This window comes from Lactuca sativa, chromosome 2 (assembly GCF_002870075.4).
Source record: "Lactuca sativa cultivar Salinas chromosome 2, Lsat_Salinas_v11, whole genome shotgun sequence".
Classification (NCBI taxonomy): Eukaryota; Viridiplantae; Streptophyta; class Magnoliopsida; order Asterales; family Asteraceae; genus Lactuca; species Lactuca sativa.
The window spans coordinates 137,333,728-137,345,485 of NC_056624.2; the positions used below are offsets into that span (position 1 = coordinate 137,333,728).

An 11,758-nucleotide genomic window follows, 5' to 3' on the forward strand; every position below is an offset into this window, starting at 1 on the left:
AATTACTGTTTTATACTGATTTCTCGCTAGTAAACTAGATTATACATAATTGTGAGGCGCTACTTCAATACTGTACCCTTAGGCGTATAGTGATAAATCCTTTTAGTATAACTAGAGTCTCCTGGAGGGAGAGCGTGAGATTTGTGAATAGATCTATTCGGGACTGACAATCCCACACCAGAACTACTAGTTACAGTTAGGCGGGCACGCCTGTGGTGAACAAATGTCATTTAGCTTAACGCCTGAAGAACGTTATAAAGGTCTCTCGGTCATATCAAGTATGGTTATACGACTCGCAAATAAGTATAAACTAATTTTGTTTACAAACTCTACTCTTCATTTGTTTTATTTTGAGTAATAAAACTACTTATATATATATATATATATATATATATATATATATATATATATATATATATATATATATATATATAGATATAGATATATACAGATAGTATTCAGGGATTTCTAAACTGGCATATTTACCTCTAGGGCGGATAACATGTTTCCAAAAACTGATGGTTTATTTTCTACTAATAGACTCTCTTTCAATACTACCCTTCATAAGAAAATATAGGATTTTCTTGAGGAACACTTTTCAAAAGAATCAAATAACATTTTTCTCTAAAACTAAATGTTTATGAACTCACCAGCTTTATGCTGATATTTTAATACTGCTTGTATTCTCAGGAAATTAGTAGACAGGTACAATCAAGAGTGTGCAGAAGTCGGAGCGTTAGAGTCACGTCCTTACTATTTTACTTTTGATATGAACAAAACTATGTATTAAACAATGTAAATCCTTTTCATATATGTATTCAATGTCTGGTTGTGTTTACTATGTTTGCTATGATACAATTGTTTTGATACTACGCATGACGTCCTCCACCCCGGGACGATTCCACCATCACGGTTTCGGGGTGTGACAGAAGTGTAACGACTAGAAATTGTTGCTTCTTAAGCCAACGATTAACATAAAAAGTAAAGGTTACTGGTGAATTATTATAAAAAGAAAGTTGTAGTTCTTCTGGGAAGATTCTGTGGATATAAAGTTCGTCAAATTATAATTTGTGTGAGAAAGTTATGGCCGTTCATAAAGTAAGCTGCTATTCGAGAGAAAGTCAGAAAATCGAAAAACCGCAAAGCGCCTTTTAAACGCCTTTTTCGCGTCTGACACATCATCATGTCATTCCAGCAATGGTAAACGTGTGATCCGAAGAAAGCCGGTTAACCGGTCAGAATGCAAGAAATTAAAATTATTATGACTTAAATGTAATAGAAAAAAATATGGTGTCAAAATTGAAAAAAAAAATAAAAAATAAAAAGCTAATAACTTTGTGTCATTTTCCTAATATTTATTGGTATTTTTTCTGACTTTTTATTATTAATATTCTTTTACCTAGAGAAGGGCAATAAATACAACATATAATCATCGTGAAAATAAAAGTGGTATAAAATATTAGTTTTTAGGGTTTCGGCTCTAAGGGTAGCGATATCTCATTGCTTGCTTTCTCGATTTCACAGCACAAGATCATCAAAGACTCTCGATGTCTTATTTTAATGTATTTATCTCTCTATTCTGTGCTGCTTTTCATTGTTTCAGTTCTTAGTTAAAACCTAATCCTGCTTGATTCCATTAAGTCTTTTTTTTTTTTTAAAATACCCAGAGTAAATTCCCGATTAACAGCCATGGCGGATTGTGTTTCTTTCTGTTTTTAAGAGTATCCATGGCAGCTTGCTCAAACCTTTATTTTCTATATTCTTCAATTTATTAACATATGACACTGGCTTTAAGCACATCATTCACATCAATGGTTGATAGTTTCACAATAGCAGTATGCTATTTTCCATAGGGCTAACTTCTTTCTGATGATTCTGTCCATAGGGCTAACTTCTTTCTGATGATTCTGCAGAGTTTCCATTATGGGGAAGAAGTTAGAGTGATAGGAGGAGAATATGAGGGGGCAGAAGGAATTTTTCTAAAACCTATGTTTGAAATTTGGACAGAGGAGAGAAAAGTAAGTGTCCCTATCAGAATACAATCTTGATCTCCTTCATTTTCTACAATTAGGAGAAGAAAACAACATTTTAAAAACCTGTGAATCATTGCAGATAATCATTGTGGAACCGCACTTTGTGGATGGTTACGACAACACACCCATGACACCTCCTATAAGCGAGACCACCACTCTTACTCGGTCTCCACCTCTTGCGTCTTCCATGAGCACAACTGGGGAAAATGTAAGTGTAAATCATTAAACCAAGTACATTTTTCCTTTTTAAGGCATCAAAATGTGTAAATAAAACTCTAAAATAACATTCATGAATAAAATTATATTAGAAGTAAAATACTTACACGGTAGTATTTGCCTGAAGCTCTTCAAATTAGGCAAGAAGAACTACAAACGAAAAGCGAATTAAAACCTGAAAATGCTCATATCTTTACATTTACACCAATTGCAAAAATCGAAATCTCTGATTACATAAATTTGAAAGTATGATGCTATAGATAACAACCGATGAAAATACATTTCTATTTCTTGCTGAAATTGATAGTTTTATGAAAGATGATGTTGTAATAGTAAAATATTAAGATTGTGATACTATAATAAAAAAACCAATTAAAGTATTTGGCTATTTCTTTTTTTTTTTTTGGCATATCTAGTAAGTAAATAAAGGTCGCTAAAAACGACCAATAAAGATTCTTTAAAATATAAACATGGTACTAATTTTAAGTGATACCATTTACGCACGACTTTAAATCCTCTACACTTGTCCAAATTGCAAAGCTTGGGGGCACTTGTGAGAATCATCCCACTTAGTTCCTGGATTACCTAATTAGGGTGAGCATTTGGACCGGATCGAACTGATTTTGCAGAAATTGGTGGACCTTCGACTGAACCTGTTGAGAATTAAGGCCTACCAGGTGGTCTAAGTCCGGTTTCCGGTCTTGGACGTAAAGGTGAGCATTAGGGTCGGATTGAACCGGATCGGGTCTAATCTTGGACCAGACCTATTTTGCAAAAAATTGTGGAGCTTGGACGGGACATGTTGAGGCTTACAAGGTCCGGTTCCCGGTCCGGGGTCCAAGTGCTTGCCCCTAAGGTCAACGAGTGTGAATAAGTTTTTTGAAAAATAAGAAGAGAAATAAAAAAGAGTGAAATACATTGATTAGAGAAATGAGAATTTGTTAAATAAGTTTAATCTTGCATACATTACTTCTTTCTTTCTTGTTAGAAATGCTTGACTTTTCCATGTTAGCTTATTAAGTGTACAAAATAAATAAGCAACAAAAAAGTAGTTATAACATATCACTCAGTTATGCCAAAAATGCCCATATCTAAGCATTTACACCAATTGCATAAATTCAAATTCCTTATTTCACAAACTTGAATGTATGATGCTATAGTAACCAAATGAATGAAAGTACATTGCTACTATTTTTGTAATTGATAGTTTTATGAAAGTACAATGATGTAATACAATCTTGATTTACATCCTACCTGTGATTCTTGCAGATAGTAAATGTGGAATCACACTTTTTGGCTGGTAACAACACCACTATTGAAGCTTCTCCTGCTATGTCGACACCTCGTGCGATATGTATGTTGGGTTTTCACTTTTTTTTTCTTATCATGTCAATGATACGTTTTGGTTAAACATTTCACAAATATTTTAATCTTAAAAAAAACGAAAGCAATCAATATCCTACAAAAGAAAGTTAAGAGGCCACATTAAAATAAAAGAGAATTTTGTGTATGCTTTTATTAAAAATCAAAAATATCATGTTTATAAATCTAAATATAAAATATAATCTATACCTTTTGTAGTTGAAGCATTTTTAACATATTTTACAATTAATTGTTTTTAACAATTGATTACTATAGATATCTAAATAATTAAATCCTATTCAAGTAATTATGCACTCTCGTCTCTTCTATTTTCAACATTGAATCTTGAAAGAGGTAAAGATCAAAATATTTCTTTTAATATAATTAAACCAACAGATAAGTCTAGAAGAAGGCACAAGTATGGGCGATGTGGTAAGTACGTTCACCTTGAAAAGACATTCAAGAATCTTGCACCTCAAGGTTCAGATCTAAGTAAAACATCCACCTCTAAAAGGTTACTCATATTTTCCATTTCCTTTGTTTTATTTCATGAAAATGATATCAATGCTTATACAATGCTAATAATATTATGTATTTCAGGGGATGTCGAAAGAATAGAAAATCTCGTGGTACCAGGGCAGTATTAGGCTCTATGTGAAAGAAGTTTGTGCAAATAATTGGTCCCTTTTATATGTTTTTTTTGTTCGTTATGCTATTTTTCTTTGAAAGACAATGTCCATTGATTGTGTTTTGTGTGGTTTTTCTTTATCATTGAATACGAGAACTTTGGTTTGACTATTTCTTAAAGAAAGATTTTGATTTTTACCTCTTTCAAGCTTTACGGATGAAAATAGAAGCGATGAGAGTGCGAAATTGTTTTAATAGAAATTAACTATTTAGTTATTTATAGTTTTTAACTTATTAAAGATTCATCAAAATAATAATTTTGGTCAATATGATATTACGAAAGTTCATGATATAAACTTATATTTATCAATGGGGGTATAATAGTTAATTGTTAAAAATGAGAATTTAAAATGATAATAAAATACTAAAAAGGAAGGATTTAGGCACATATTTTGAAAAGTATACGAAGGTTAAATATAAATTAGAAAATATGTTGGATAAAGTTATATATATATATATATATATATATATATATATATATATATATATATATATATATATATATATATATATATATATATATATATAGGGTTAGGTTCAAATGTTCCTAACATTTATTGTGTACTCATAAGCATAAATCTGGACCAACAGAAGGAATAAAATACATGGTCATGATATGAGAGTCTATGATATCACAATAGGATAACATATACCATATAATCATAAAAATTTCAACATAAGAGCATTTTGGTCAATTAACCTATATTAATAAAGGAAATTTTCGGATTTTATGGGATAATTAATTCCCTTTTTTTTTTTTTTTTTAAATTTGAATATTTTAAATTATTTCAAATTTAAAAATCCGATTTTATTCTGTCACAAAATGCCAACCATAAACATCTAAAGATATTTTCAAATTTATTCTTGCAGAATATATTTCTAATGCATATATTTTTGATAATTAACCTGATTTAAGAATTCTACATATTATTCATATACATCTAAGTTAGAATGAGGGTCTATGATTTTATTCATAATATACATCCGAAATTAACTAGAAATTCATACATATTCTTACAAACTAATAGTTTTATATACATTTTAATATAGTTATACATATTCTAACAGAATATCATAAAAAATGAATAAAATTCTAAAAAATAACATTCTTGAATATACAATTTTTGAACAAATAAACTTGATCTTCTTCAATGGTCCAGCTAATCCACTTGATTCCAACTATTTTTACGAAAATGTGATGAATTATCATAAAAATATAATTCTTTGCAAATATACTTGTTGTTGAACTCGATTCCAAATCTTTCTTTTGTATGATCAATATTGAATTTCTTCTCCATGTCATTCTGAAAGAATAAGATGTATTACTCGTTAGTATTATCAGTTAAGCAAATATACTTATTGTTAACAAACATTTTCAAAGACATTCTAACAGAATGCATTTATACAAATAAATTCTAACAGAATACATTACAAAATGCATTTAAATCATAGTCTTTTCTTCCATAGGTATAAACATTCTAAAACATGTATACATGTATTCTGTCAGCATTACTAGCAACACATGTTTTATGTAATATTTATATTCTCATAGAATGAACAGATGTTTGCATTCTGATATGAAGAAAAATCCTAACTTAACCGTTTTCATGAAAATTCTAACAGAATGCCATTGGGATCCACTTGCTTTAAATAGTCAACAATATTGACCAATTAAAACTCTTTCTTTAACTTTATTTCAATACATATGATTCATTTCCGATCACAAAAAACCACCACTTTAGTAATTCTGACAGAATGTGTACCACTATTTTCTAGTTCTAGTAAAATAGTAAACAACCACTACAAGAAATCAAGGCATTAGCGGCGACACAATTAGCGGCGACAAAAGCTTTTAGCGGCAATGTAATATTATTTCGCCGCTAAAAGCCTTTGTCGCCGCTAATTGTGTCGCTGCTAATGCCTTGTTGCCTGAATCCGCGTTATCCCCTTCTGGTAAACCTTAGCCGTCCGATCAAGTATATAATCCAACGGTTGGGGCCTCGTTTTCGCGCAAAAGCAATACCGACGACAATTTGTCGTTGCTAAAGGTCGAAAATAGTCGCCGCTAAAGCTCGAAAAAAAGACGCGGCATAAGTTCCCTCGTTAGTTGTCGCCGCTAAAGGCTAATTGTCACCGCTATTGATGTCGCCGCTAAAGGTCGACGCAAATAACAACCCCTTTCTGCTTTCACAGCTTTCATTTGTCTGTGTTTTTATCCATTCTCTTCGAAGATTTTTGCTCAATCGAGTTTCCCAGAGGCTAGAAGACATATCGACGATGCTAGAAGACATTTCGATTTCCTCTGTGGTTTGTGTTTTCGTCCCTCATTTCTTCTTTTCCTTCTCTTTTAATGTCGATTTCTACTTGTATTTTTGATTAATTGCACAAAATTGTTTCATCATAGATTCTTCTCCACTGTTGCAACATTGAAGACTATGTGTGCATTTTTGTGTGTGTTTTGTGTATATATATATATATATATGTGTGTGTGTGTGTGTGTGTATTTCATATATGTGCATGTATAAAATGTACGTATATATGTGTATAATGTATGTATATATGTATTTGTATGCAATTTGGATTGTGTTGATGTTGTTTAATGTGTATAAAAAGTATGTATATATGTGTATAATGTATGTATGTATGTATTTATAAACAATTTGGAGTGTGTTGATGGTTGTTTTATGTTTATAAAAGGTATGCATATATGTGTATAATGTATGTATGTGTGTATTGTATGCAATTTGGAGTGTGTTGATGGTTGTTTTATGTGTATAAAAAGTATGCATATGTGTATAATGTATATATGTGTGTGTTTGTATGCAATTTGGAGTGTATTTGTATGCAATGTGTAAACTACAATGTCATAATGGAAAAAAGTAGCAAAAAACAAGTAGGATGTTATTATTGAAACTGTTATTTAAAGTAAATTACTATGATAGTTCCTATGTAATGTGTATTTGTCGATAAATTGGTAAATATTAGTTTGTTGGTCTGTTAGTTTGATTGTTGGTTTAATTTAGAAGGTTAATGTAGTTAGTTGGTTTGTTAATTTGATAGTTTGTTGATATATAAATAAATTGGTAATCGGTAGTTTTCTTATCATTTGGTAGTTTTTAGTTTGGTTTAAGTTAATAGGTTAAATTACAAGTTTATATGTTGTTATTTACTATGTAGTTGGAGAATCTTCTACCAATGTCCAACAATTCGGAGAATACTATGAAACTTATAGAAGGGAACGAGGGTAGCGGTGATGACGACACGTCGTACTAGTTTTTATCTTTTATTAGAGATTGTAGTACGACAAAAATTTATAGGAATTTTGTTATTTATTTTGGTGTAGGTATGGTATTATAAAACTTGAATGTTATGTAATCGTTTTTCTGCATTTAACGTATCGGTTTTTCTGCATTTAACGTTATTATGTATCGGTTTTTTGACAACTGAAAATGACTGCTTTTAAAAAAAAATTAAAAAAGCCAATAGCGGCGACATTATCATTAGCGGCGACGCGTATCATTAGCGGCAACGCGTATCATTAGCGGCGACAGTGAACATTAGCGGCAACTTTTTGAGCAATAGCGATAAATTAGTAGCGGCGACTCAATAGCAGGGACGTGTCGCCGGTAAAGGTATTAGCGGCGACTTTCGCGAGCAATAGCGGCGATTCTGCATATTTGTGTTAACACAAATATGGGGAATCCATTGCAATTTGCAAGAAAAATCCACAATTCCAATTTATGAAAAGTATGTCCAACCCATCTAAATTAATTTATGTAGTTCTGAAAAGAATAAGAAACAAAGAGAAGTTAATGTAAAAGATTATTAACTATTTTTTCATTGATGCATTTTATCGAACACATAGAGGTCACGACAGAATAATATCAGGTAGATTAGGTAGATTAGTGCCTGCTGTAAATGGAATATCTAACTTTTTTAGCATCAATGTTTCCATGTAAAAACAATCCAAATTCAACTTAGTAAATAATTTAAACAATGATTTAGCGATTTGAATATATACGTTTAGAATAGTGTATAAATACTTAACCATGTTTTGAGGTGATGTTGACCAATTTACATGTTCGATGCATGGGGCACCTCTTTAGATAAATATTAATTTATTTATTTTACTTATTAAAATTTATAAAATAATGACTTATTTATCAGTAAATGAGTCAAAAGTCCTAGAATCCCCAAATTAGAATGTGTGAAACGAACAAATAAGTATCAATTTTGATTCAAGTAACAGTAACATCACAACTTCTACAAAATACAAGGAAATAAAAACATATAGAAAACTAATTAATGTAGAGAAAGTTTGAATTGAAAAACTAACCAAAATGATGATATGTCGCCGCCAACTTGGGTAAGAACCAGATACATGAAACGTGTAAGGATTGTTCGTTTGTATATTCATCCAAGAAAAGAAAATAACATAAAAAGGAAACAAAATCAACTCTCTCGTTTTGAATACGCGATGTGTAACAGCTCAAATTTTATATAGATACTAGTGAATTTAAACGGACCATGCTGAGCACGGCCCACAAAGGGTAATTTTGGAATTTTCAAAATGACGTGTAACGTATAGTCTTACAAGGTTTCAGATGAGTTAAGTTTCGTTTATTTACATGTGTGAGTGGTTTTATTCTATTTTTGTAGTGGTGTTGTGGTTTTTGTTTGTCTTGATGATGTATATTGAAGTATGGAACGATTTTGTGTAATTGTTGTCTTGTAATATATCTATTTTTTCCTGATATTTATATCGTTACATAGGTTATAACCAACTTATAAAGGGTATACGGTCATTTCTTTTGCTTGTAGTCTTTCGAAAATCTAAGTAGGTTGTTATTTTAAACATAAATTTTAAGTAGGTTGTTATTTTAAACATAAATTTTAAGCACTTGTATATTGCACATTAGTCTGTTATTTTATAAAATTGAAATTTTTTTCTAAACTATTTGATGATATTTGTATGTGATAGATAAAGTTTACATACTCCTAAAACATTTGATGATACTTGTCTACCTGACAATGTGCATACTTGTTTAGATATTGATATTAAAGATTCTACAAAAAAAGATAAAATGATGATAACCTTGGAACATTGACAAATCTAGATACAAGAGTGCACCTATATCAACGGAAATGTGTTTCTGAAAAGTTCATGGTACTTTCTAGAATTTAACGTCATTTGTATTTTATTGAAAATGTGTTAAATAGCATTGCACTTTGTTAAGATTCATTTTTTTTTGTTGACTATTTCTGGTAGAACACATGCTATTTTTACAATTTTAAAACATAAATGGAATTATATTTATCAAGATTATCTATGATAGCATTGTACTCGGTAAAAAATCACTTTTTCTGAAGTTTTGAATGTTTCGAGAAATGGCATTATCTTGAATGGAATTTAACATCATAAATAACATAATACTAATAAAAAAATCTTGTAAAAGGCACTGTGCTTTGTCTAAATTCACACTTTTGGAATACTTTTACTGTTTCTAGAAAATTATGGTATCAATTCTATTGGTGGCAATAGAAAGATAAATAGGATATGAAATTATCAAGTTATAAGTCACCATAAAAGTTCCTCTACGGCTAAGCAGCCAAAAATGCTTCATTTGCCAAGTTTTTTGTAGCTCTTGTTGGACATTCATGAAACTGCAAAGTATTAGGTGGGACCAACTTCATTAAAATGATATGGTTAAATCCTCATGTACAATGCTAACTATTTAAAACCAAATGTGGATCCAACATAAATAACGTGACCAAAAATCCAAAGTACAATGCCTTGATAATAATAAATGAAATTTTAGTGAACAATACAACCGTTCTGCATTTCTTATTTCTTTATAATTGAATTCAACGAGTAACTTGTTCCATCTGCCATTGACCAAGCAAGAGTTGTTATTACTTCAAGATTCTAGATTATTAGAAACTCGCAAGTAGTTTTTTATAAATAATATTTATTAATTTAAATTCACATTTTTTATAAATTATAAATTAAACAGGAAAGCAAAGGGAAATGACGTTGGGAGAGGAGGGTAAAATAGTCATTTTACTTCAAGCAAGGACCAAAAGTGTTATAAAACCCCCAACAAGGACCAGAACTTTAAAAAGAATAAGGAATGATCACTTCTATAACCAATTCAACAAAAAAAAATAACTATTATTTTGTGAAAGAGCTATTCCATTCCATCCATCAAAACAAACATTCAAATGGAATAGATCATTCCACTCCTTCCGTTATTTTATCATACAAAACACTACCAAAAACTTACCGCTCAAGAGATTTTACCTTTTTTTCATTATTCTATAGCTTCATATTCGTTACTTGGAGGGTACTTTGGTAAACTTGAGGGATCACAAGGTAGTTTCCTGATTGTCAAGAATTGTATTAAACATAAAAATAATCTTCTGGCTCACAAACATCAATGAAAAGACAATGCGAGAACAAGACGGATTGGTTCATGCTACATACAAAGATAAGTTTAAGTACGTTGCTAATTTTTTGCGAGAAGATATCAGAAAAGACCACAATTTATCAAGAATAGAGAATATAAGTATGATTGTCACACAAAGTTGTCATGCAATGTTTTAATGGAAAGCTTCAATGGTGAACATGCAGATCTGCCAAGAATCAAACTTTCTTGCCTTTAGTTTTTTTTTTTTTTTTTTTTTTTTTTTTTTTTTTTTGCTGGTAGAACAACATTGTATTTATGATTTGCAATGTTTATTCAGTTTCTTTCATGTGTCTATAGATAAATTTAGTAAAAAGAATTAATGAAGTTCCACTTTGACTTGACAAAAATTCTTAATTTAGCTAATAAATTGTTGCAAAACCACCTTGTACTACTTGACTACATAACTCGACTCATAATAATACCTATGTTTTTATTGGATTATTTGCCAAACCAAGGGTCACGATTGAAAGTAACATATCTCCGACGGATCACCGGTGGTTATCTTTAGCGATGTCGGTAATAGCGACGATAATGAGGTTTTGGCGGCGACATCAAGCGCGTCTACTATGGTGTCGCCGCTATTGCTTATGTCGTCCCAAAAAGCGTCGTCCCTAATACTCCGAATTCTTATTGTGAGGTAAAATAACAAGCCAAGAGATTTAAGGTATGAATCGAACGAGCGACAAGCATAACATGTAGGAATACATGTTATGCAAATTGAAAGAACGACTTCCTGGTGGAAGGTATGATCTTAAGATAAGATAAGTTGATCATCATTCCTATGAAAGGATTGGTGATGAGAATGTAAGGATTATAGTTAAAGACGACAGTACATAGTGGACATACAAGGGGGTTAAAGCCCAAAGTACTCATAAGATAAAAGTATGATTAATAGAAAGGAAGCTGGACATAAAGTCTAAGAAGGCAATGAATAAGTGTAAAGGTTTTAAGTAAAAGATAAGCCTGATAAAGTAAGAACCGGAGTAGAGATAC

At 30.9% G+C, this 11,758-nt stretch overlaps 1 protein-coding gene across 2 annotated transcripts; it reads left to right on the forward strand.

Annotated features, from left to right (window-relative positions):
- Positions 1-1,443: 1,443 nt before the first annotated feature.
- LOC128132199 (uncharacterized) lies at positions 1,444-4,438 on the forward strand. 2 transcript variants are annotated; one of them, XM_052768441.1, is made up of 6 exons: positions 1,444-1,562; positions 1,914-2,018; positions 2,113-2,241; positions 3,519-3,603; positions 4,008-4,125; positions 4,212-4,438. In XM_052768441.1, the coding sequence occupies exons 1-6, from the start codon at positions 1,548-1,550 to the stop codon at positions 4,267-4,269; spliced, it is 510 nt and encodes a 169-aa protein (XP_052624401.1). In that variant the 5' UTR covers positions 1,444-1,547; the 3' UTR covers positions 4,270-4,438. The 2 variants fall into 2 exon arrangements, with proteins under 2 accessions (XP_052624401.1, XP_052624402.1); XM_052768442.1 differs by having other exon boundaries at positions 3,519-3,549.
- The last annotated feature ends 7,320 nt before the right edge of the window (positions 4,439-11,758 follow it).

Coding starts and splice junctions, on each gene's coding strand:
- LOC128132199 (XM_052768441.1), top strand. Junction 2,019..2,112: donor TTTGGACAGAGGAGAGAAAA/GTAAGTGTCCCT, acceptor GAATCATTGCAG/ATAATCATTGTGGAACCGCA. Junction 3,604..4,007: donor GTCGACACCTCGTGCGATAT/GTATGTTGGGTT, acceptor TTAAACCAACAG/ATAAGTCTAGAAGAAGGCAC.